This window comes from Salvelinus namaycush, chromosome 1, assembly GCF_016432855.1.
Source record: "Salvelinus namaycush isolate Seneca chromosome 1, SaNama_1.0, whole genome shotgun sequence".
NCBI classification, from domain to species: Eukaryota; Metazoa; Chordata; class Actinopteri; order Salmoniformes; family Salmonidae; genus Salvelinus; species Salvelinus namaycush.
Genome location: NC_052307.1, coordinates 9245815 through 9273730, shown reverse-complemented (window position 1 = coordinate 9273730; position 27916 = coordinate 9245815). Strand labels below are relative to the sequence as shown.

At 42.6% G+C, this 27916-nt stretch overlaps 1 protein-coding gene across 1 annotated transcript; it reads right to left on the bottom strand.

The window, feature by feature from the left end:
• Positions 1-36: 36 nt before the first annotated feature.
• On the bottom strand, positions 37-27916 carry LOC120046043 (MAP kinase-activated protein kinase 5). The gene is made up of 15 exons (XM_038990994.1): positions 26849-27916; positions 22006-22079; positions 16741-16816; positions 14960-15057; positions 10684-10792; positions 10325-10414; positions 10042-10137; positions 9876-9956; positions 6769-6956; positions 6470-6590; positions 5829-5959; positions 3790-3905; positions 3569-3673; positions 3149-3213; positions 37-679 (listed from the first exon to the last, which is right to left on the bottom strand). Exons 1-15 carry the CDS (start codon positions 26882-26884, stop codon positions 635-637), a joined length of 1431 nt encoding a protein of 476 aa, XP_038846922.1. The 5' UTR covers positions 26885-27916; the 3' UTR covers positions 37-634.

Below are 27916 nucleotides of genomic sequence, written 5' to 3'. Positions count from 1 at the left end.
GTGTTTAGTGAGTCTGCCAGATTAGAGACAGTAGGGTTGACCAGAAATGTTCTCTTTAAATGCGTGAATTGGACCTAACCAAAAATCTCCTTAATAGAACTTAGAAACATTTGTGGCTTTTCTTAAAAAGAGGCTATAAACCACATCCATTTAAGACTGGAGTATTTCAAGTGTGTCTAATCATTCTGCTGTCCATGCGGATAGAGATCAGTAGGCTCACGGCATTATGTGGTTATTACATAGAGGGTGCCTACATTGAGAGAATCACTGCAGGATTGATGGAAAACGTGAGACGCGGTATACACTGCACGTAGTTGAACAAATAATAATTGCCCCTTGTCAACAGTTTATTATTTACACAGCAAATTGTCCATTACAAAACAACCCAATGTTTGCCCATTCATCTCCATTAGGAATGGTAATATTAGCCGACAATGAGTTGAAAGAACACGAGCAGTGGAGGGCGATTAAATGGCAGCGTTGGTAATTAGTGTTGGGCATGCACCAAGGATTGACTAATTGTCTGTATTAGCATTCTACCTACTCCAGAGTCATTAACAATGTAGATGAGGGAGAAATGATCTGCCGCTCCCCTCATCTCCGTGAAGAGCGCCGCGCTAATGACAGACACTTGTCATGTGGATAGTTTCCTGCAGAGCGCTACCGCCAACACAGCAGGCTGTGTGGAAATCAAACAGAATAATCAGAAATGGTTAGAAACACAGCCATCGCAGAGAAAGACATGAACCTTGATGCGTGACAAATGTGGACTAACAATATTTTAAGTGGTTTGTTGAGAGGTTGTGATTAAAATCGGATGTGTTGCGCGCTGCTCTGAAATGATGAACGCATATATGCATTATAGCAACACAGACCTGAATAACACACGCTTCTTACTGTTGCAAATAATTCCTTTAATACAAATAGTCAGCATGTACATGACATTCCCAAGAGGACAGAGGACAAAAGGAAATTAAGAATACCGATTGAGGTACAAATCTTCCATGGAGTCAGCAGGTAGCCTAGCGGTTAAGAGGTTGGGCTAGTAACCAAAAAGTAGCTAGTTCGAATCCCAGAGTCAACAAGGTGAAAAATCTGTTCTGCCCTTGAGCTACCCCCCCCCCCCCCCCCCCCACACACACACAACTGCTCCCCGGGTGCCAAATGTGGAAGCCCCCCCACAAATTCAGAGGGGTTGGGTTAATAGCAGAAGTCATGTTTCGGGTTGGACCTTGTTCGCAATTAACGATAAATTTTTTTTTTACGTATGCTAGTACATACGGGACAACCAGAGAAAATATGGAACAGAGAAGGCAGGAATAGTAACAAATAGCACAGGAAAGTTTTTGTAGTGGCCAAAAGTAGGGTACTATAGGGAGCAATTTGAGATGCAGACATAGCTAGGTCAACATGTATAGGTGCTGTCTGGGTCTATTTCAGATATGGACTTAGGAACTACTTCAACAGTGTCTGTCTGACGAGGCATGCTCTCCAGATGACTGACTGTACAAAACGCAAATGAGGGGAGAATTGTACCTTTTCTCCATCTCACTCTTAATCTTTCTCTCACGCAGCAGATAATATAAAATCAGTCTAGACATCAGGGCCTGTATTCATAAAGTGTAGGCGGGCCGATCAGGATCAGCTTAGCCTTTCAGATGATATGGGCAGAGGAAACAGGCGCTTTATGAATACGGGCCCTGATCTTGTGTGGTGAAGACACTTTGTATCATTGGGTATTTTCACACAAAGATGAGCAAGTGTTATTTCTAATGTGGTTGTGATTATGAATGCATTGTTATCCTGAGTTAGGAGGCTATATGTTGCCATGAAACAGTTAACAGCCATGACACATTCATGTTGCAGATGTTTGGAGGACAACTTCAGCATTGATTCATGATAGGCCTCCAAACAAACAAAAAGGACATACACAGAAAGGCTTGCAGTCATTGTTTTGACCAAATAAAAATGTAGGGCAACAGTCTCACAATGGGAAAATATGCATTTACATTGCACCAACCCTTGCCCAATACACTTCAATGTGAGAGGAGCACATGCCATCTTGGACAAACAGGGAGTCGATGCATTCAGGTCATCGATTTAGAAGAAAAATCGAAACAATTAGGAAATAAACATTATTCGCCTCATGTGCAAGCAAGGCTAAGACTTTATCCATGGGAAGGTTCAAATGTATACATTTGAGAATGTTTAAATAGGAAAACATATATAAATACAACTAACAAATAGTCAAGTACTATATTAGAGAACCTGCATTGCCTCTTTTGATCAGTCTTGTTTAGTGTACTATGCTCTGGACTCTTTACCAAAGGAAGAAACAGGGAGGGTCCACGTTAGCCATGAATGATACTTTACATACATAAATATAACATGTAAATGTATGCATATGAATGTAAATACAACATATGTACAAATTATGCACATGCCCTAAATGACTATTGCACTGTTGCTGATATCCAGTAGATTGAATATCTCGTTTTGATATTTTCTCTGTAATTCGAGAGCAGAGCAGTAATCCCCCCCCCAGTGACACTGTCACCGAGGGCCCACTCCCTACCCCTCCCTGGAACACAAACCACCCACCCAGTGGGTGGAGAAACGGAGCTTAGACCTAGTTCCTCGGTCTGCTTTAGAGCCTCTATTGTTCAACTGACAGACTTAAACGTTTGGCTTCATGGTCAAAAATAAAGATTTCTTTGTTAAATAAATACTATTTTTTAGCATTGTTAAAAAGGTAAAGAAATAAGAATCAAATTAAATAAAAACAAGTGAGATTAAAACACATCACTGTGGACATCCTGGTCAAGCAGCTTGGAAAAATTCCCTCCCAGTGGGTACAGAAAACAACAAAGTATTTCTTTTTCTTTTTTGCAAAAACTAAAATATATAAGGATTGTATGTTATTTGCAGTTGTTCATAAAAAACAGTATAGTACAAACAAGTCCTCTTTTGAATATCTACAGCTGTACAATAGTCTTGCAAGTGAGTACATGAAAAAAAATGCTATTGGTTTTAGCATGTCAATTCACATAAAAATGCCTCTACAGTCATTGGCTAAAAACTGTTCTAATAAACGCTACAAAAGGTAAGACAACACTTGCTACTGACAGTCTTGCAAATGTGTCTTTACCTCTATGGCCTGCTTCACTATTTCAGCCAACTTCAAGCGATCCACTTTGTCAGTAAAGGCCCGTCCTACAATGAAGACCAAATAATTAAATGTTGACCAAAACCAGATACAAAAAAAATGTAAATTCCACCCTTTTTCGTCATCAAATTCATCCTCCAACACCACCCAACATGTGAAAATGGAGGATTTATGTTTTGTAGTAAAAAAGATAAATAAAAATTAAATGTATGTTTCCAATGACATCATCCAGAGACAGCGATTTTAACCAACATTGAGCAAGCAAAGGTTACTAACTGATGAATTAGAATTTCCCACTCATTTGGGGATTTCCCCCCCCCCCACAGAAATGAGTGTTGTTGTATGTGCTAGCTGCCATTGCTCTGCATTGAATGCTGTATCCATGCAGTATGTTATGCTTACCGTCCCAGCTGAGGCCCTGCAGCCCGTCTCGCAGCAGTTTGCAGTCCCGGTTGAAACGCCAAGCCTCATGCATCACCTCATTCAGCTTCTCATCCTCATTCTCCCCTGCCACACACAAGCAAACACAGTTTCACCATGCTCACTGTGTGCATGCATGTATGCCAGAAGTTGTACATCTGTTGGTTGATGGGAAGTGTGTGTATGTTTGTGTGTGGACTGACCAGCCTGTGGGAGGATACACTGAGCGATGACGTCTCGTAGTTTCTCCAGGGCCACGTTGGAGTCCTCGCCGCCGTTTTCTGGGTCATGGATGAAGAAGCCATCACTCGGCTTGCTGCTGTAGCACACCACACAGTCAGGAGATCCAGATACCAGACACCACACGGTCAGGAGATCCAGACTAGAGGTCGACCGATTAAATCGGGGCCGATTTCAAGTTTTCATAACAATCGGAAATCGGTATTTTTGAGCGCCGATTTTTTTTTTTTTTTTTTACACCTTTATTTAATCTTTATTTAACTAGGCAAGTCAGTTAAGAACACATTCTTATTTTCAATGACGGCCTAGGAACGAGGCAGAACGACAGATTTTTAACCTTGTCAGCTTGGGGGATCCAATCTTGCATTGATTACATTGCACTCCACGAGGAGCCTGCCTGTTATCGAATGCAGTAAGCTAAGGTAAGTTGCTAGCTAGCATTAAACTTATCTTATAAAAAAAACAATCAATGACTGTCATTGCTCCAATGTGTACTTAACCATAAACATCAATGCCTTTCTTAAAATCAATACACAAGTATATATTTTTAAACCTGCATATTTAGCTAAAAGAAATCCAGGTTAGCAGGCAATATTAACCAGGTGAAATTGTGTCATTTCTCTTGCGTTCATTGCACGCAGAGTCAGGGTATATGCAACAGTTTGGGCTCTTTGCGAACTAATTTGCCAGAACTTTACGTAATTATGACAACATTGAAGGTTGTGCAATGTAACAGGAATATTTAGACTCATGGATGCCACCCGTTAGATAAAATACGGAACGGAATAAACGTTTTGTTTTCGAGGTGATAGTTTCCAGATTAGTCAAAGGTATATGGTTTAGAGAGAAATAGTCGACGCGTTATAATTCCTGTAATAACTTGCGGCTGAATTTGAAAGGGGTTCCTTCGTTATTTTACCGTTCATGTCTTCCACAGAGAATGTCTTGATCTACTTCAAATAAGGTCTGTGTTTCGTGCAGGCTTAAACCGCCTCGACGTTTTGATACCCGTGTAAATCTCACTAGGATAAGGTAACGTTTGTCAACATATTTTCATAAATCCACTCTACAATTTTTTTTAATCTTCGCTTATATTTAGCCAATATTGATCAGTTACCTTGTCCTATGGATATCTACACAGTTATAAAATTGGCACGGTGATGTAAGCCTACACGAAACACAGACCTTATTTTAAGTGAATCTAAAAATATCCTATGGAATAAATGAAGGAACCGCTTTTCAGATTTTGCTAGGTGTCATGGGAATTATGACTCGCACTTTGGTTGTCAATTCTTACCATGCCCATTATTAAAATAGGATTTCCTGCATATAGAAATTAAAGTTTGTTTTCAACATTCATCACAGGTAACTTAAACTCTATTTTTATTCAAACAGTTGAGTATTTGTCTCCTAAGCAGACTCTTCAGTATCATTGTCACTTCAGAGCTGTGTGCGTGTGTGTATTTATGTATTATATTAAGTTAAAATAAAAGTGTTCATTCAGTATTGTTGCAATTGTCATTATTACAAAAATGTGTGTGTGTATGATATATATATTTTTTTAAATAAATCGGCCGATTAATCGGTATCGGCCTTTTTTGTCCTCCAATAATCGGTATCAAAATCATAATCGGTCGACCTCTAATCCAGACACCACCACACAGGAGATCCAGACACCACCACACAGGAGATCCAGACACCACCACACAGGAGATCCAGACACCACCACACAGGAGATCCAGACACCACCACACAGGAGATCCAGACACCACCACACAGGAGATCCAGACACCACCACACAGGAGATCCAGACACCACCACACAGGAGATCCAGACACCACCACACAGGAGATCCAGACACCACACACACATTTTGTTTAGCAGTGCTGTTCTCAGCAGAAAGTCCCTCTCCGCTATAGAGCTAAAGTAGTGACAATCAGACTGTGTAAAGCAGATCCTAACCAACTACTAAATAGAGAGACAGGCATTTAACAAGACAGACCCTAGGAGCTTCCTTTTCCTCAGGATGGGGTTATTAACGGAGTGGAGAGGCTTGAGGCTGACGTTAAGGTCCTGTATCCTCATGTTAGCCAGCTGTTCAGCATGGGCCTGCTGGATCCCAGCTACCACCGCCTGGCAGAGGGAGGGACGGAGGAATAGACGGAAAGAGGAAGGGTCACATGGCTAAATTTTGCACCCTGAACATTGCTATAAAGAGATACCTCAGGATTTTGGCAATGATCCTACTACTTCCTCCAGAGTCAGATGAACTTGTGGACACAATTTTTATGTCTGTGTCCGTTATGAACAAAGTCAGAGGTAGTTTCACGAGTCAATGCTAATTAGTGTTAGCGCAATGACTCAGTTTATGGTATCTGCTAGCGCTAGTCAGCAATTGCGCAAGTTAGCAACTTTCTTCAAACACGCAGAGACAAAATAGGATCCACGAGTTCATCTGACTTTGAGGAAGTAGATAAAGGGCCTCATTGCTAAAATCCTAAAGTATCCCTTTAAGGCAGCAAAGGCTTTGTGTGCAGAGTCCTGTAGTAAGTATTACTGGGTCTATCTAAAGCGCTTTGAGACTAACAGGAAAGAAAGCGTTACATAAAAGCTATCCATCCCTGTCTATCCATCCAGGCCCACCTTGTCCATCATCATCTGAGCGGAAGGAAGCACGTTGTCCAGAGCCTCTGTGCAGTTCAGCCAGGGGTGTTCCAAAACCCCCTCGATGGTCAGCCTCTCCTCAGGCTTCACCTTCAGCAGCCTACAGAGGGAGGAAGTAACACTAGTGAAACAGATTCTTCAAACCCTCCTCACTCAATCCAAAGAATACAACATGATTAAAGCACCGGTTTGGCAGTCCACATTGTCAGGCAAAACCATCACTCGTGAACCATGTCATCTTGTTAGCACACACAGTAAAGCCTGCTGTGGGGACATACTTGCGAACAATGTCCTTGGCCATCTCAGAGATCTGGCTCCACTCGTCCTCGGGGAAGTCGAAGCTGGCCGTCATGATCTTCTTGCGCATGTCCTTGGGGATGGTGCGGCTATGGTGCTTGGAGTAGAAGGGAGGGTAGCCACACAGCATCACATAGATGATCACCCCAATGGACCACAGGTCACAGCTCTGCACGCACAGTGAATGAGCCAAGTCATAGGGATGGAGGGAGAGCGAGAAAGGAGAAGAGTTAGTGTGACAAACCTACAAACACTGATGTCCTTAGTGGAAATATGTTGCATAATGTGGAAATATGCTGCCATTGGTGGAATAATGTCTCATTGTGGCTGAGGTAGTGCCTCACCTTGTTATACAGTGCATTCGGAAAGTATTCAGACCCCACTCCCTTAATCCACAGTTAATTGACAGCCTTATTCTAAAATGTATTCAATATTTGTTTTCCCTCAATCTACACACACACAACCCCATAATGACAAAGCAAAAACAGTTTTTTTAGAAATCTTCGCAAATGTATAAAAAAAGGGACTCTTATTTACATAAGTATTCAGACCCTCTGCTATGGGACTCGAAATTGAGCTCAGGTGCATCCTGTTTACATTGATCATCCTTGAGATGTTTCTACAACTTGATTGGAGTCCAGCTGTGGTAAATTAAATTGATTTGGAATGGCACACACCTGTCTATATAAGGTCCCACAGTTGACAGTGCATGTCAGAGCAAAAACCAAGCCATGAGGTTGAAGGAATTGTTCGTAGAGCTCCGAGACAGGATTGTGTCGATGCATAGATTTGGGGAAGGGTATCAAAAAATGTTTGCAGCAATGAAGGTCCCCAAGAACACAGTGGACTCCATTATTCCTAAATGGAAGTTTGGAACCACCAAGACTCTTCCTAGAGCTGGCCACCAGGCCAAACTGAGCAATCGAGGGAGAAGGGCCTTGGTCAGGGAGGTGGCCAAGAACCGATGGTCACCGAGTGCCTCTGCGGAGATGGGAGAACCTCCCAGACGGTCAACCATCTCTGCAGCACTCCACCAATCAGGCCTTTGTGGTAGAGTGGCCAGACGGAAGCCACTCCTCAGTAAAAAGCACATGACAGCACACTTGGAGTTATCCAAAAGACACCGAAAGGACTCCCAGACCATGATAAACAAGCTTCTCAGGTCTGATGAAACCAAGATTTAACTCTTTGGCCTGAATGCCAAGCGTAACATCTGGAAGAAACCTGACACCATCCCTACGGTGAAGCATGGTGACACCATCCCTACGGTGAAGCATGGTGACACCATCCCTACGGTGAAGCATGGTGACACCATCCCTACGGTGAAGCATGGTGGCACCATCCCTACGGTGAAGCATGGTGGCACCATCCCTACGGTGAAGCAAAACTAGGGCTGGTTAAGGTTTTACTACTAACCTACAAAGCATTACATGGGCTTGCTCCTACCTCTCTCTCCCATTTGGTCCTGCCATACATACCAACCCTACGGTCACAAGACACAGGGCTCATTATCCCTAGAATTTCTAAGCAAACAGCTGGAGACAGGGCTTTCTCCTATAGAGATTTTTATGGAATGGTCTGCCTACCCATGTGAGAGACGCAGACTTGGTCTCAACCTTTAAGTCTTTATTGAAGACTCATCTCTTCAGTAGGTCCTATGATTGAGTGTAGTCTGGCCCAGGGGTGTGAAGGTGAACGGAAAGGCACTGGAGCAATAAACCAGCCTTGCCGTCTCTGCCTGGCCGGTTCCTCTGACTCTAACCCTATTACAGGAGCTGAGTCACTGGCGCTCTTCCATCCCAACCCTAGGTGGGGTGCGTCACTGACGTGATCTTCCTGTCCGGGTTTGGCGCCCCCCTCGGGTTCGTGCCATGGGGGAGATCTTTGTGGGCTATACTCGGCCTTGTCTCAGGATGGTAAGTTGGTGGTTGAAGATATCCGTTTAGTGGTGTGGGGGCTGTGCTTTGGCAAAGTGGGTGGGGTTATATCCTGCCTGGTTGGCCCTGTCCGGAGGTATCGTCGGACGATGACACAGAGTCTCCTGACCCCTCCTGTCTCAGCCTCCAGTATTTATGCTGCAATAGTTTGTGTCAGGGGGCTAGGGTCAGTCTGTTATATCTGGAGTATTTCTCCCGTCTTATCCGGTGTCCTATGTGAATTTTAAGTATGCCCCCTCTAATTCTTTCTCTCTCTCTCTCTCTCTGAGGACCTGAGCCCTAGGACCATGCCTCAGGACTACCTGGCCTGATGACTACTTGCTGTCCCCAGTCCACCTGGTCGTACTGCTGCTCCAGTTTCAACTGTTCTGCCTGCGGCTATGGAACCTTGACCTGTTCACCGGACGTGCTACCTTGTCCCAGACCTGCTGTTTGCAACTTGCTCTCTCTACCACACCTGCTTTCTAACTCTGAATGATCGGCTATGAAAAGCCAACTGACATTTACTACTGAGGTGCTGACCTGTTGCACACTCTACAAACCACTGTGACTATTATTATTATTATTATTATTATTATTATTTGACCCTGCTAGTCATCTATGAACATCTTGGCCATGCTCTGTTATGATCCCCACCCGGCACAGCCAGAAGAGGACTGGCCACCCCTCAGTTTGGTTTCTTCCTAGGTTCCTGCCTTTCTGGGGAGTTTTTCCTAGCCACCGTGCTTCTACATCTGCATTGCTTGCTGTTTGGGGTTTTAGGCTGGGTTTCTGTATAGCACTTTGTGACATCGGCTGATGTAAAAAGGGCTTTATAAATACATTTGATTGATTGTTTTTCAGCGGCAGGGACTGGGAGACTAGTCAGGATTGAGGGATAGATGAATGGAGCGAAGTACAGAGATATGCATGATGTCCTTCCAACAGAACAACGACCCGAAGCACACAGCCAAGACAATGCAGGAGTGGCTTCGGAACAAATCTCTGAATGTCCATGAGTGGCCCAGCCAGAGCCCGGACTTGAACCCGATCTAACATCTCTAAACTGACCTGAAAATAGCTGTGCAGCAACGCTCCCCCATCCAACCTGACAGAGCTTGAGAAGAATGGGCGGGGGGCACCTTGTTATAAGTGGGGGGGTAGTGGCTCACCTTGTTATAAGTGTAGGGGGTGGGTGAGGTAGGTATTATTCCAGACTTTTCCTTCTGGTGTCGCCTTTGAGCCTCAAGTACCTAGAGTGAGGAGAAGACTGATTGAACCATTTCATCCAAAAATGTCTATAGAATACTCCCCAACTTGGTGTCAAATCACCCTTACCTGAGGTGCAACGTAGTAAGGCGTGAACTGTGGGGTCATCAAGTCCCCCTGGTCGATTTTGGCAAATCCAAAATCGCACAACTTCACCGGTGCATCCTTGAACAGGAAAGGGATAACGACAGACCAGAAAGAGGGATGAGCATATGAGCATTCTCAGTTAGGATTTGTGTAAAAGTTTAAGCGATTCTCCTCTTGCAACATGCTAGTTTCAGCCTATTACTAGACACCTGTATAAAGAGCAGTGTGTGTGCGTGCTTCACAGTCAGCCCATCTATTTCCTCACCAGGGAGTTATCCTTGAAGAGCAGGTTCTCTGGTTTCAGGTCTCGGTGTGCAATATTCAGTGAGTGACAGTGTTCCAGCGCCTGGCCGATCTGACAGAGGATAAAGGACAACACCGAGAGAGAGGCTCAACTACACCAGGAAGTCATGTAATTAATGTATGTGTACATTAGGACGCCTGGGAGGAGGAGCTGCAACGCAGAGGAAAATGCTCTGTTTGAATGCATAAATCTTCTACGTGTCACAAATGGCACTCTATTCCCTATGGGGTGCACCTACAGGGCTCTGGTTGAAACAAGTTCACTATGTACCGTATGGAATATGGGACCCTTTGTGTTTTCACGACAGGCAGAAGGTGTACCTGTTTAGTGACCTGGCTGGCCATCTTCTCTGTGAAGTGTTTGTGCTGACTGATCCTGTGGAACAGCTCACCTCCCTCCATCATCTCCATGACGATCAGTAACCTCTCTCTGATACGGAGGGAAAGACAAAAGAGATTTAGACAAGGAATGAATGAGGGAAAACACTTGTCATCAACTCAAATCTGGGGTGAAGCTTGAATTTGGTTGTTCCATTAGTTTGTAGTATTTTATTAGGATCCCCATCCTGGGGCCACACAGGAAACAAAGACATAAAAAAAAACATACATAATACAATTTGTTTTCTGTAAAATAACGTTGCATTTGGTCAAACACCATTTCTTCCAAAAGTTGGCTAAGTACCGGCAACAGGCAGATTCGTTGGATGTTTGAACCATTTAAGGGTGCTTTACTATTCTTGGGCAACGGAATGAGTTTTGGCTCACTCCAGGGCACACCTGTTTGCTAGATCTTCAATTTAAGCCTAGAAGACGGAGTGGCAATGTATTCCGCTACCAACCTCATCAATTTACCACCCAGGTTATCAGTACCAGGTGACTTGTGCTTATTTAAAGATAGCAAAAAAATATAGAAAGTATTAACCTCTTCCACACCAACTTTAAAGAACTCGAAACTAGTGCTAGTCTTTCATTATTTGGTCTGATATGCATGAATATGAAGGCTCAGTGTTTGCATGTCATGCCTATTTTTGCAAATCTGGTCAATAAAATGTATTAAAATGGTTGGCATTATCAAAGGGTTTTGTCATGAACAAGCCATCTGCCTCAATGAAGGCCTATAATTTAAGGTACTCCAGAGATTATCATGATCTTTGTTCCATAGTATAGTTAATTTTTGATTAGTTACGCATTCTCAATTTACTGTATGTTTGCCAATTTTCTGTGTTGTCAGACTTATTTCCCTTTACCTCATCCCCCTCAGCCATACAGCTTTAATTCATTATCTATCCATGGAGATTTGGCAGTTCTAACAAGTTTCTCGACGGGCACATGCCTATCAGCAACCAGAAGATGCAATTTCATAAAATGCTTCAAGTGTGGCATCAGGTTGTACACAATTTTAAGTCCAGTCTTTGGTTTCTCTAGATATGGCCGTTATATTATGATCATTAGATCCAAATGAGTGTGGATACCGCTTTAGAGCAGATTTCTGCAGCATTAGTAAAGACGTGGTCATTACACATGGATGATTTTGTTCCTTTTCGGTTTGTAAATACCCTGGTAGGTTGACTGATAACCAATGCCTGCAATCTGGTTCAGGTTACAGGTTACAGCCTGAAGCTTATTTTTGAGTGGAGAGCTTTATAACAACCAGTCAATATTTAGGTCACTCCGAAAACATACCTCTGTTGATATCACATACATTATTGAGCAATTGTGTTTTACAAATTAAGGAGTTGGCCTTTAAATTTGACAATTTAACGTGGTATCAGATACTGAATACCACGTTGAATTGTCAAATTAAAGGCCAACTCCTTAATTTGAAAAACAACACAATGGCAGCCACTTGGGTTCAGAAGGATGTCACAAGTATATAAATGGCTCGAGCCTAGTTGATTTACTCATCAACGGAAAAAAACTAGGCTTAATGTTTTGCGTCAAAATATGGTTGACACTATCAAGAGATTAGTATCCTAACAATGCTAAATAGTGCTTTCTTTATATGTCCAAATACTGACTTTTAGCACTCAGTCTATGAGACTAGGCTTTAGGTGAGGCAGAGGACCCTGTAGCCATATTTCTTCCACATCATCTCTCAGCCTAACAGGAATAGAGCCCCACAGTGGAGGTGTCATAACAATAAAACCTAGCGGTCAAACAGGGAAATGGTTACAATCATTTTTCCCCATAGGGGATTTTAGAAACCCTTAAAAAAATGTTGTGTGTAGGCTTACCCTGGAGTGACGTTTTGAAAACCGTGTAAAAATGTATCAATATAGTCCACTCCATTTACTCTGACTCGAAAATACTAGTTACCATCAAAGTAGACAACATGGAAAACTACAAATCCCTGCAAGCTCCTACACGTCATCTCTAGCTGACACCTTTGCTAACAGGTATTGTGTAAATTTAAAACTTGCGCAAGACCGTTCACAGAATTGTCAATTTAAAATACATTTTGCCAATTTATTCATTACTACACTTACCTAACATTAGATAGTAAATCCAGAGATTCTTACCTTTGCATCAATTCGGCAGTCTCGTCCAGATCAACATTTGTAGTTCTTTATGATCGCCACATCAGCATTTCAATTTTTGAAAGTCATAGAACGCCACCTTTACAATAAGTCAGTTCATCAAATGTCTGCCCTGCTAGAGCTGCCCCAGTCAACTATAAGTGCTGCTATTGTGAAGTGGAAACGTCTAGGAGCAACAATGGCTCAGCCACGAAGCTCACAGATCGGAACCGCCGAGTGCTGAAGCGTGCAAAAAAATGTGTCTGTCCTCGGTTGCGACACTCACTACAGAGTTCCAAACGGCCTCTGGAAGCAACGTAAGCACAATAATGGTTAGTCGGGAGCTTCATGAAATGGGTTTCCATGGTCGAGCAGCCGCACACAAGCCTAAGAACACCATGAGCAATGCCAAGTGCCGGCTGCAGTAGTGTAAAGCTCCCCGCCATTGGAGCAGCGGAAACCCGTTCTCTGGATTGATGAATCACACTTCATCTGGCAGTCCGACTGACTAATCTGGATTTGGTAGATGCCAGGAGTATGCTACCTGCCCCAATGCATAGTGCCAACTGTACAGTTTGGTAGAGGAGGAATAATGGGTCTGTTTTTCATGGTTCAGGCCCCTTAGTTCCAGTGAAGGGAAATCTGAATGCTACAGCATACAGTTATATTCTAGATGATTCTGTGCTTCCAAATGGGTGGCAACAATTTGGGGAAGGCCCTTTCCTGTTTCTGCATGACAATGCCACAGTGCACAAAGCGAGGTCCATACAAAAATAGTTTGTCAAGATCGGTGTGAAATAATTTGACTGGGCTGCACAGAGCCCTGACCTCAACCCCATCGAACATCTATGGGATGAATTGGAATGCCGACTGCGAGCCAAGCCTAAATCGCCCAACATCACTGCCTGACCTAAATAATACTTGTGGTTGAAAAGAACCAAGACCCAGCAGCAAATGTCCCAACAACTAGTGGAAAGCCTTCCCAGAAGAGTAGAGGCTGTTATAGCAGCAAAGCGGGGACCAACTCCATATTAACACACATCATTTAACAATGATATGTTTGACAAGATTTTGGTCAAATAGTGTATATAGCAACATCTCCATTCCTATACATGCTATAACCATGTATAGCTACTACTGAATCACATAATTAAGTGTGATTCAGAGATGGCCAAAATATGAATGTTTTCTGATGTTACTAAGTTGTCAATTTCATGAACCATGTTTCTCAGGCTACATATGTTAATATTGGCTATGTTTTGTCCTTTTCTGGGTTGCTTATTTGTTTTTAGTGCTATTATGAGGCTAATCTGAGGTAGACATGTCAGTGACATTTACATTGGAGCCAATGGCACTGAGTGGGCTCTTCAGACAGTGGAATTCAATTCTATGGGCATATTATTATTGCTACAAGCTATAAAAACAATAAATTACTGGGAGTTTATGTATCGAGTGTGCAAATTTGTTTTTATAGCTTGTAGTTTATTCGCCGCTGGTCAGCACCTCTACATATTATTATTATTACTGACAATACCCTCGGAGCTAACGGAACACATTACATGACTGTCAGATCTAAAACCATATCCATTCAGAGACGGAGTCTGGCAGACCTTTTTAAAACCACGTCTCAATAATTACCTAAATCTCTGCATTGGTTAGAGAAGCCAGAATTATAATAAGAAACATTTGAAATCAAGCTTCTGACATTCACATGAATCATTCCAAGGACACAGCTGTGGGATATCAGATCAGATGAAGTCTCTAACACAGAAATGCTATGATCAGTAGCTAACCCTCTATATGAAATAGCCTTGGGGTTGGCTTGAAATGGTATACATACAGTACAAGATAGCTTAGAACTGTGCCATTGGTCTATGCCTCGAACGAGGATTAATACAAGACTCAGTAAGGGTTAACCGTTGTGGGCAAGAACTGATATCACATCCCTTTAGTAAAAGTAAACAAGGTGCACAAGCATTAATACTGTATGTAGCAATATGACAGTGGCATTCACAGGTTTTTAGGTGATCCCGTCAATGACGTGTTGTATGTGCTGGTACAGTGGACTTGCTCCTCCTCACCTTGGAGTGGATTCGTGAGGAAACTGCACACTGTTGGCATACACCTCCATAATCTGCACGATGTTGGGGTGTGTGGCACACATCATGTGAAGCCGCACCTGAATCATCACGGATAGAACAAAGAGTTAAAACACGCCTGGTGACACTGACCACGTCTGGCTAGGCAGAGGCAGACAGTCTTTCACGATTGATACACACAAACAGAGCAGATAACCATCGGCAAAACTACAGAGACAGACTTATTCTTCAGAGTTCCTTGCAGAAACATATAGGCCAAGTAGCCCTTCAGAGCTGACAAGGGCACGTTGCACTGCTGTGATGTGGTGTGGTGTGGTGGGGGCAGCTCGTTTCAACTGCACCGCACACAGCTGGACAACTGCAGGTAGCCGAGGTGCAGTGTTGGGGAAGCTACTCTGAAAATATAGTTTACCAAGTTACCAACTAGTTCACACTGGAAGAAGCTACACTAAAGCTACCCTTAAGAAACGTATTTTACTTAACTAAAGTTGCTTTGAAAAGGTAGTTCCCTACATCTTTTCAACTCCGTGAAAAATTACCATATCCGATTTTAGTTATGTCAGACGACAAATTGCAAGAACAGCTCACTCTGGAGTCACTACGTTTCAAGTAGGGATGGGCGGTATCCAGATTTTCATACTGTCTCTGTACCATATATAGTATACGGTATTATCGAATGTGCACACAAGTGGCGCGTTTTTTATTTATTTAAACAATTACATTTTTGGAGGGGATGACGACGCACAATATTATTTTGGCAACAGGGATCTTGATCCAGGAGAGGACTGAATGTCTCTGCTGTAACCAAGAATCTTAACATCTAGCTAGAAAACCAAACGCATAGCTGGAGCCCTGAGCTGAATATAATTTGACACATCTTAGATTTCTTACAGCTATACTTAACTTATAGTTCTAAGCAGTAGCATACACCCCAGCAGGGGTATCCCCTACCCAAAAAATACCAAGGTATTTCGAAATACCCAGGTATATGGTATAATCGACCAAGCCTAGTTTTTAAGTGAGAATAAGACATGTCTGATGCCGAGGAAGTCAGGAACAGTCTTGCCTACTTCACCCATATTGTATTTTAGCAAAAAATGTAGTACGTAGTTCCAGTAGTTAGCTACAACACTACAAAAAAAGTTATGAATTTAGTTCAACTACCACCAAACTACAGCAGACATGTATTAAATTACTAGCTGAAACACATGTAGTTCACTACTCTGCCGAGGTTCTTTATCTGATAGTAAGTAGTGGGCTGGTGATGACATTTAGTGGCTGAGTGAATATACAATTGAGTGCAAGGGAGCAGAATGTTCAGTTTTTTCTTTTCAAAACTAGTTGAATGGCTATTTTTACCATGTAGGCACCTGCAACTTAACACAGGTGAGAAATTACACAGTAAACAAGAATTTAAATAACTTGGTCAAGGGCATCATTTACTTTGAAGTGAAAAATAGTCATTTTTGTTTTAATAAAAAAATGCTGGTCCTGTACAGTTTTTAAAAAATGTATTATTTAAGAAACAGTTTTTCATGCAAGGGTGCCAATATATTAGACTGCATCTCATGTCCCAAATGAAACCCTATATAGTGCACTATATTTGAGCAGAGCGCTACGGGCCCTGGTTGAAATTAGTGCACTTTAGACAACACAGCAGACGCAACACTGACCAAACAGAAGACACATAACAGTGGAGATGACACACAGACAAGGACGACGCGAACAAAAGACAATCATAAAACCAAAACAATGGTTCAAACCTCATTTCTGGCCTTGGGACGATCAATGAGGATCTTCAAGGCCAATCGTTCCTGAGTCGACTTCTTAACACAAACTCTATTGAGGAAGATAAAAAATGTAATTAAGAAATCAGACAATAGTGAGCCAGCTTTTCATAGAGCTAATTAGGGCTGCACAAGTTAGCTCATTTTAATATCGCAAGAGGCGGCAAAAATATTACAACATTGAAAATTTAAGAATGGTCCCGAGAAACACTTTGGTTCCTACCATGTCACAACTTTTACTGTACCTGGCCTTTTCATTAGAGTTTGAGAGATCTTCTGTTAAATCTGACAATTAATCTTGATGGTTGTAAAGTCGTCTCAAATAAAACTGTGAAGGACCTCGGCGTTACTCTGGACCCTGATCTCTCTTTTGACGAACATATCAAGACCGTTTCAAGGACAGCTTTTTTTCATCTATGTAACATTGCAAAAATCTGAAATTTTCTGTCCAAAAATGATGCAGAAAAATTAAATTAATCCATGCTTTTGTTACTTCTAGGTTAGACTACTGCAATGCTCTACTTTCCGGCTAAAGCACTAAATAAACTTCAGTTAGTGCTAAATACGGCTGCTAGAATCCTGACTAGAACCAAAAAATGTGATCATATTACTCCAGTGCTAACTTACCTACACTGGCTTCCTGTTAAGGCAAGGGCTGATTTCAAGGTTTTACTGTTAACCTATAAAGCGTTACATGGGCTTGTTCCTACCTATCTTTCCGAGTTGGTCCTGCCGTACATACCTACACGTACGGTACGGTCACAAGACGCAGGCCTCCTAATTGTCCCTAGAATTTCTAAGCAAACAGCTGGAGGCAGGGCTTTCTCCTATAGATCTCCATTTTTATGGAATGGTCTGCCTACCCATGTGAGAGACGCAGACGCGGTCTCAACCTTTAAGTCTTTACTGAAGACTCATCTCTTCAGTAGGTCATATGATTGAGTGTAGTCTGGCCCAGGAGTGTGAAGGTGAACGGAAAGGCTCTGGAGCAACGAACCACCCTTGCTGTCTCTGCCTGGCCGGTTCCCCTCTCTCCACTGGGATTCTCTGCCTCTAACCCTATTACAGGGGCTGAGTCACTGGCTTACTGGTGCTCTTCCATGCCATCCCTAGGAGGGGTGCGTCACTTGAGTTACTGACGTGATCTTCCTGTCTGGGTTGGCGCCCCCCCTTGGTTTGTGCTGTGGTGGAGATCTTTGTGGGCTATACTCGGCCTTGTCTCAGGATTGTAAGTTGGTGGTTGAAGATATCCCTCTAGTGGTGCGGGGGCTGTGCTTTGGCAAAGTGGGTGGGGTTATATCCTTCCTGTTTGGCCCTGTCCGGGGGTATCATCGGATGGGGCCACAGTGTCTCCTGACCCCTCCTGTCTCAGCCTCCAGTATTTATGCTGCAGTAGTTTGTGTCGGGGGGCTAGGGTCAGTTGGTTATATCTGGAGTACTTCTCCTGTCTTATCTGGTGTCCTGTGTGAATTTAAGTATGCTCTCTCTAATTCTCTCCTTCTTTCTCTCTCTCGGAGGACCTGAGCCCTAGGACCATGCGTCAGGACTACCGGGCATGATGACTCCTTGCTGTCCCCAGTCCACCTGGCCTTGCTGCTGTTCCAGTTTCAACTGTTCTGCCTGCGGCTATGGAACCCTGACCTGTCCACCAGACGTGCTACCTGTCCCAGACCTGCTGTTTTCAACTCTAGAGACCGCAGGAGCGGTAGAGATACTCTTAATGATCAGCTATGAAAAGCAAACTGACATTTACTCCTGATTATTATTTGACCATGCTGGTCATTTATGAACATTTGAACATCTTGGCCATGTTCTGTTATAATCTCCACCCGGCACAGCCAGAAGAGGACTGGCCACCCCTCATAACTAGAGAGGAACCAGGCTTTCGGCCTTTCTAGGGAGCTTTTCCTAGCCACCGTGCTTCTACACCTGCATTGCTTGCTGTTTGGGGTTTTAGGCTGGGTTTCTGTACAGCACTTCGAGATATTAGCTGATGTACGAAGGGCTATATAAAATAAACTTGATTTGATAAACTTGATTAGTTGTCATGCCAAACACCACTAATCATGAATTGGAATACACATTTAATTTCCATGATCCCAACAGTTCACCAAAGTGTTTAATCTAAATAAAAATTGCAAAAATCAATCAAATTGAATTTTTTAATGCACTATTACATAATTTGCCCATATTGTGCAGCCCTAGAGCTAATTAGTGAAGGGGAATGAAACTTGTAAAAAAATTTTTTTTATTAAAATGTATAAATAGAGTCAGGATAATATTGAAAACATATTGTATCATTTTGACAATATCGTATTAAAATCCAGCATTTCTCCTCCATAGCTTGTTCTCCAGCAGGGAGCCAATTTGTTTTCAGCACTTTTATTTTCATGACCGATCAAAACTTATTTTCTCATTGCTCTCCCTTGTTCCTCTGCAGCAGCAATATGTTCAGAACAACAAATCACAAAAATCAGTGTCAAAATACAATACAAAGAACAGCGATACATATCGTATCGGCACCAAACTACCGTGATAGTTAGCGCTAATGGTGGTCCACGCCGTTATTAGGTTAAATAAGAGTAGGCTTAATACCAGTACCAGCCTCTTACTGAGGACAAACATTCAATCCAAACCATAACCTCTGCTCCTAAACTCAGATTACACTAAGAATAAAACATAGCCTATCCTGGAGGAACATTCTGCTTCGACCAAAGTTCAACAAGGGGAGTGAAATTCCTGATGCATCAGAAAGAGCATGAGGAGGAGGAGGAGGAGAACAGGGTAACGGGAACAAGAAATGGGAAGGAGAGAGCAAAGACATAGGCTAGTAATACGTACAGTATCTAGCTATAGATAGCTAGAAACAGAAAGTAATGAGTCTCCATTCTGAATAAATAACTAAGGTTTTGCGGCACGCTAGAGCTTGTGTTCATTGTGTGTCAGTAGACCATGACGAACGGTGAGCCGCTGAGGACTTAAGGCTCAGACATACCAATAGCGTTTGCTGGCAGAGAGTAATTAACACCTCTGAAAGTAATTTGCGAACAGAGTGCACACCGACTTTACATGTAGAATCACATGAAAATTGTGGGAAGTCATATGTCTATAGTAGGTGGTCCCTAAAACACAGCGCACTGCATTATCAGCAGACAAATACTAGATCCACATTAGGTGCGCTGTGTGTGTGCCTTAAGATCATGACAAAAGGTGTTCCAAAGGTAAGGCCAATCATATCAAGCAAGGCCTAGGTAACAATTGACTCGCTGAGGAAGAACTGAGGGGTGTACTATGAAGCTGGAGGAAGAATTAGCGAGCCAACTTCGGTAAATTCCATGTTCAACTCAAGATAAGTCGACACGAAGGTGCCTCACCTTTTAGCCAGGTAAATTTCTATGGCAACGCCACCAGCTCTAACCTACTTCAGGGCAGGCTAGCTCCACTTTATCCTGAATGAAGTTTGGTCCTCAACTCACTGCGCAATCAAATTAGATTCCCCTCACTCTTCAGACCATATCTTAGGAAGATGACTGATTAAATGTTTAATTAAATCAAAATGTTAAAAATAGTATAATACACTACCATTCAAAAGTTTGGGGTCACTTAGAAATAAAACAGGCCTTCTTTAACCTAGTTGAGTATCTGGAGCATCAGCATTTGTGGGTTCGATTACAGGCTCAAAATGGCAAGAAACAAAGAACTTCCTTCTGACACTCATCAGTCTATCCTTGTTCTGAGAAATGAAGGCTATTCCATGCAAGAAATATCTAAGAAACTGAAGATCTCGTACAACGCTGTGTACTACTCCTTTCACAGAACAGCGCAAACTGGCTCTAACCAGAATAGAAAGAGTGAGAGGCCCCGGTGCACAACCGAACAAGAACATTAGTGTCTAGTTTGAGACAGACACCTCAAGTTCAATAGTCATTTACAACATTAACAATGTCTACACTGTATTTCTGACCAATTTGAAGTCATTTTAAATGGACAAAAAAAAAGAATGAGATTCTCTTTCAAAAACAAGGACATTTCTAAGTGATCGGTAGTGTATATCGCTAGTAGGCTGTACATGCACCAAATCTCCAGTATTTTTCCTTCATTGCTTGTTCTCCATATTCTTTTTAAAGAGAGAGACAATTTGTTTTCAGCACTTTTATTTCCATGACTGATCAAAACTTCTTCTCATGGCTCTCGTCCCTCTGCAGCAGACCTACAGTATGGTGGAGTAATAAGTTTGGAACATCAAATCGCAATGCATTTTGAATCACGAGAATCACAATAAGTATGGCGATATCGTGACATTACGTCACACTACACATTAAGTATTAACAGGATGCACTTGAAACATCACGTGGTAAAACTTTACTTTTGTCTTAATACGATTATTTTAGCCATAGGAGTGGGGAAAGGGGACCCGTGCATTGATTAGCACACCAAAGACTAGATTAACAAATTGATTCATAAAAGAATGACAGCACTTCTAGTAGCCCATTCCCCATTGAATTTGCAGGATAACCTTTCATTTTCAGCAACAAAAAAATGAAAATATGGCACTGACTCGTCCATGGATTGCCGTTTCAGCATGGTCTCAATGAAGAGTTTGGCGTTCAGCTACCCACGCAAGACACAAACGCGCAGTTACAAGCTGGCTTGAGTTAACAGCGGGTGCATGATAAATGCACACATCCGTAACATGGATGAAGCCGGAGGTGAAATTTAAAGCAAACTGAAGCTGGCTAGCTTTAGAAAATCCTGAAAAGATCTAGCTGGCGTCGTAGTATACCCCTCTGAAGCGAGTAGCCTGGCCAAAGATGAATTAGGAAAGTGTAAGACAGCCTTTGAGGTGAAGGCAATTCAACGCAAGTCCAATTCCCTAAACATGAGAATGTTGGAGGAACTTCCCTGCACAGCTGACGAGGTGAATCCCAAACACATTGACACTAATGCCCCGTCCAGAGATGACACATTGCCACACCAAACGGGTCAATGGGGTGAGAGGGTGCTGGTGCTGCCAGGGTAGGTGCCACTGTAAACACACTGAGTAATACTACCTTTAACAAGTGTAGGTGATACCACCATCTACAATCCAGTCTAAGAGCACTGGACTCTTCTAGAGGACAACGGTTGAACCTCATCTGGGTTTATGCAACCATATTTATGCATCTCCTACATTGCACAAATGAGTTGGCTATGGCAAAGGGAACCCTTCAATAGGGCAAACTATGAGAGAACAACACTCACCTAACAGGTCCACTGATCCCAGCCCCAAGCTTCTGTGTCCAATTGATGTTGTACTCCTCCAAGATGGAGGTTTCCTAAGAGAGGGAAAAATCAAGAATGCATCTGGGTCAATTACATGTACCTTTAAACGATAAATAGCAATAAGTAGAAATATGTCTTTTTTTTTTACTTTCAAGGCCTCCAATCAGTCAGTGTGCGGGGGTACTTGCTAGTTGAGGTAATCTGTACATGTAGGTGGGGGCAAAGTGACTATGCATAGGTAACAAACAGAGAGTAGCAGCAGTGTACAAAAGGGTGGGGGGCGGGGTCAATGTAAATTGTCCGGTGGCGATTTTTATGAATTACAGAGGTCTAAAGGCTTGGGGGTAGAATCTGTTGAGGAGCCTTTTGGTTCTAGACTTGGCGCTCCGGTACCGCTTGCCGTGCAGTAGCAGAGAAAACAGTCTGACAATTTGAATGGGCTATCCTCTGACACCACCTATTATATAGGTCCTGGATGGCAGGAAGCTTGGCCCAGTGATGTACTGGGCTGTACACACTACCCTCTGTAGCACCTTGCAGTCAGATGCCGAGCGGTTGCAGGTGATGCAACCGGTCAAGATGCTCTCGATGGTGCAGCTGTAGAACTTTGAGGATCTGAGGACCCATGCCAAATCTTTTCAGTCTCCTGAAGGGGAAAACGTGTTGTCGTGCCCTCTTAACGACTGTCTTGGTATGTTTGGACCATGATATTTCATTGGTGATGTGGACACCAAGGAACTTGAAACACTTGACCCGCTCCACTCCAGCCCCATCGATGTTAATGGGGTCCTATTCAGCCCACCATTTCCTGTAGTCCAGGATCAGCTCCTTTGTCTTGCTCACATTTTGGGAGAGGTTGTTGTCCTGGAAACACACTGCCAGTTCTCTGACCTCCTCCCTATATGCCGTCTCATTGTTGTCGGTGATCACTGTTGTGTCATCAGCAAACTTAATGATGGTGTTGGAGTCGTGTTTGGCCACGCAGTCGTGGGTGAACAGGGAATACAGGAGGTGACTAACTACACAGCCCTGAGGGGCCCCATAGTTGAGGATCAGCAGACGTGTTGTTGTCTACTCTTACCACCTGGGGGCGACCCGTCAGGAAGTCCAGGATACAATTGCAGAGGGAGGTGTTCAGTCCCAGGGTCCTTAGCTTAGTGATGAGCTTCGTTGGCACTACGGTGTTGAACGCTGAGCTGTAGTCAACGAACAGCATTCTCACATAGGTGTTCCCATTGTCCAGGTGGGAAAGAGCAGTGTGGAGTACGATTGAGATTGCGTCATCTGTGGAACTGTTGGGGCGGTATGTGAATTGGAGTGGGTCTAGGGTGTCTGGGAGGATGCTGTTGATGTGAGCCATGACCAGCCTTTCAAAGCACTTCATGGCTACCGACGTGAGTGCCACGGGGCGGTAATCATTTAGGCAGGTTACCTTCGCTTCCTTGGGCACAGAGACTATGGTGGTCTGTTTGAAACATGTAGGTATTAGAGTCCGTCAGGGAGAGGTTGAAAATGTCAGTGTAGACACTTGCCAGTTGGTCCGCGCATGCTTTGAGTACACGTCCTGGTAATCCGTCTGGCCCAGCGGCTGACTCGGTACCAGTGCCCCCTGTATATAGCCTCGTTATTGATTTTCTTACTGTGTTACTTTTTATTTCAGCCTACTTGGTAAAAATGTTCTTCTTAAACTGCACTGTTGATTAAGGGCTTGTAAGTAAGCATTTCACAGTGACGTCTACACTTGTTGTAGGTGGCGCATGTAGCAAATAAAGTTTGATTTGATCAGTCCTGCATCTGGGAACATTTCACACAGAAAACATGTGTAGGCATCAGCAACCCTGTTCACAGTTAAAAGAGAGGAATTTTACAATATTGCTAGGTCAAGGTCCTGTTGTGTATACACTCGTTGGCCATAATCGTAATGCATACCAATTACTCAGAGGCTTTTCTTGGCCCAGAGATGACCCCTATCCAGTACCACTAGGCTCTGGTCCAACCCTTTATATCCTAGGACTAGCAAGGGTGTATTTGGCAAGTAGCAAGGAAGAGTTGTTAACAAAAAAGCCTAAATGCTTAAGGTAAACTCCATAAGTGTCACTTAAAACCTTTCCTTTTCCTGTTCAGTCCAGTGGGCCAATCTGGCCCTTGGGGCTTTTTGGCCCAGGCTGTGTTCCAGTTCTCTGCGCTAGGCTATTCCAAACAGCCAGCACCTCTCGTTGTCACTAGTAAACATTTGTAGTATTTCTATACTCTTAAAATCAGATTTTTAACCAAACCTTGAATCACACTGCTAACCTTAAAGACCAAATGTTTGTTTTCAAGAATTTTTACGATATAGCCCATTTTGATTTTGTGGCTGTTCAAATGGAAACCGACCCTCTCCCCTCTGTGCCTCCTCCCATCCTTAGCACATTCTGACCGGCCACTTGGAACACATTTTATGGTTGATATGGATGCCCACTGACACACTAAGAGTAGCAGCCAAGAGCAGGGGCGACTAGGCCAGGCATCTGAGGGGTTGTCTGGGGATGATTGTGGTTCCAGACAGACTGGCTGGAAGACATTTAAGACAGACCTGGAGAGAGGGTTCACAAGGAGGTATATATCCTTAATACATAGGAGTGTTTCCTGCTAAAAGCATCTACTAAGCTAATTAAAGTATTCAATACCCTACTCGCTTGAGGGTGCTTGATCGTTACACCGGATTCTGACCATGACACATTTCAGAGGTTGAATGTCACACTCATTCATCTATTCCAGAAAAAGGACATCAAAGTAAAAAGTACAAAAGGTTGTTCTGATATGTAGCAAATGAAGAAAAAAATAACACATTGATAGATGGGTCATGCAATTGCATATTCATGGTGATGAGAGCTAGAGGGTTATTTAACAAATTATAAGTTTAAAACAGAAACCTACATATAGTGGCACAGTTTTCGTCATAATAACCATAAAACCTAGTGGTTAAACAGGGAAATGGTTCCAATACTTTTTCCACCATTCATTGTTCCCCACAGGCGATTTTATAAACACAAAACACAGCCCTTATTTTAAGTGTTTCTAAAATCCCCTATGGGAAAAATGATTGGCGGAAAAATGATTGGAACCATTTCCCTGTTTGACCACTAGGTTTTATGGGTATTATGACACCACCACTGTGGGGCTCTATAAACAACATCCAGCAGAGTTCAGACTACTTGGGGCACTAAATTGTGTTGTGGGGAAAACAAAAATTAGGCTAGTTTCATGTAACTAATACACATGGAAAGTGAATTCTTTCTTCGCTCTTACAAGACATAAGATTACTGTTTTCCATTTTAAATTAGGTGATATGTGACAGCATGTTACACATGAGACATTGCTCCTAAAATACAGTGTTAGGGAAGCTACTCTGAAAATAGTTTACCATGCTGCCAATTACTTTACACTGGAAGAAGTTTAGTATCATTAAATGAATCCTTAAGAAAAAGGTAGTTTACTTAACTAAAGCTATTTTGGCTGTAGTGAACTACTTTTTCTAACTACTTCGTGAAAAGTAGTATTTAAAATCTGAGAGGTCATACAATACAAATTGCAAGACAGGTCACTGTAGTCTGATGTTAACAGAATGTAGTTTCTCATATTAAAACAAACTATTTCAAGTGATAATTAGTCAGGTCTGATGAAGGGAAAGTAAATTCTTGCCTACTTCACCCATATTTTTTTTGTATACTAGTGTAGATCCAGTAATTAGCTATACCGCTAGCTACAGGGCAAAAAAAGTAATTGACTATTGAAAACACTTCCAAGATTTGAATGTAGTTAGTTAAACTGCTGCCAAACTGAAAAATGTAATTTAATTACTATACTGAAGAAAAAATATAAAACCCCAATTCCATTGATTTAATGAGTTACAGTTCATGAGGAAATCAGTCAATTTAAATAAATGTATTAGGCCCTAATGGATTTCACGTGGCTGGGAATAGAGGTATGCATCTGTTGGTCACAGATACCTTACAAAAATGGCCCTCAGGATCTCATGGTATTTTTGTGCATTCAAATGTCCATCGATAAAATGCATTTGTGTTCGTAGCTTGTTTGCCCATACCATAACCCCACCATGGGACACTGTTCACAACGTTGACATCAGTCAATCACTCGACCACACGACACCATACACGTGGTCTGCGGTTGTGAGGCTGTTTGGACATACTGCCAAATGCTCTAAAATGACATTGGAGGTGGCTTATGGTAGAGAAATTCATATTTAATTATCTGGCAACAGCTCTGGTGGACATTCCTGCAGTTAACATACCAATTGCACGCTCCCTCAAGACATCTGTTGCATTGTTTTGTGTGACAAAACTGTGGCCTTTTATTGTCCCCAGCACAGGGTGCACCTATGTAATGACCATGCTGTTTAATCAGCTTCTTGATATGCCACACCCATCAGGTGGATGGATTATCTTGGCAAAGGAGAAATGCTCACTAACAGGGGTGTAAACAAATTTATTTACCAAATTTGAGAAATAATATTTTTGTGCGTATGGAAAATTTCGGAGATCTTTTATTTCTGCTCATGAAACCAACACTTGACATGTCACCTTAAAATTTTTGTTCAGTGTAGTTGAAGTATACGTACTTCACTACTCCAACACTGCTAAAATACTACAGTAACGTACAAAGAGGAACAAAATATTTACTCTAAAATCTAAGCAACTGACTTGTCAATGAAAGACAATCGGACACTTCAGTCAAGTGACACTTAGTTCAATGCATTATAAAAACATTAGCAGCACATCCAGCATGCAAACAGTTACTCTATCTTCAAATTCACCCTTACCTTGATGAATATGTCTGCGTTGTTATCCTCCGACATGATGTTCCACTGTGATAGAAGAGTCCTAACTTTTGTTTTGGAGTTCTTTCACAGTTTACAATCAAAACAAAGGGTGTTGACCTTTAACAGCGATTGTTAATGTTAAATAGCTAACGTTTTCCCTTCCGGGTACAAGCTACTGATGACAGGCCATGGATGACGGTTGATATTCTGCCAAAAAGCCACAGATGAATGCGTTTACTTCGGTAACCCGACTTGAAGACATCCAGCCGGGGCGAGATGCCTCATTCCAGCACTGCTACAGTGCCTCCAACTTTTTCAGATAGTCTTGACTTGGCTGTGGCGACCATGTAGAGCGACAAAGTCCCAATGGGTTGTCTGAAAAGTCGTAAGGTGTAAGGGATCCAATAGGCAAACTCACCGCTTTTGGTAGGGCGCTGAGTGGGGGACAAAGAGTGGTGTATTTATAGCCATTGAGTGATATGATTGAGCACCTGGCTGGCTAGCTAGCTAGGAAGATAGCTACAGGACACGCGTCAAACACCGGTCAAATGAGCGGCTACTAGCTAATGTGGCTCTTCTGCAAGGGTTTCGTTGTGTTGTAAAAGCCTGCAAACTTGCTAACTAAACAGTCAAAACAAGCTTTGTTGAGAGACCAGGGGTTTCGGGTGAAAATATAGCGGCGGGGGAGGAGAACACGGTACACCGAGTACCAAAACTCGTCGACGCTTGTTTAGTTAGCAAATTAATGAGTTAAAAGAGCCTGGCTTGTTAGCAACCTAACCATCATTTAAAAAGTAAATAGCCCCCCAGATTAGATATCGTTAAACACAATACCTGATAAAGAATACTATTTTTAGCTGACCAGTAAGTGACTTAAATACACCAAGTGGCTAACTAAACAAGAAAGGTGTATAACGAAAGCCTGATGAAAATGATATACATTTTAAGACATTACAATTCCAGATATTTCGGGAACGTCACCACTACAACGTTCAATATGAAGGTCAAGTATAATAGTTGCATTGAGTCCGGTTCATTTGTAATCCATTTCCCGACATTATTATGAAA

Bases quoted from the DNA above. Each gene is read 5' to 3' on its own strand.
- LOC120046043 (XM_038990994.1), bottom strand. From the start codon at position 26,884: ATGTCGGAGGATAACAACGCAGACATATTCATCAAG. The intron at 22,080-26,848 runs GTAAGGGTGAAT...TCCCTCTCTTAG, and splicing joins ACGCAGACATATTCATCAAG to GAAACCTCCATCTTGGAGGA. The intron at 5,960-6,469 runs GTGGGCCTGGAT...TCCCTCTGCCAG, and splicing joins CTCAGATGATGATGGACAAG to GCGGTGGTAGCTGGGATCCA.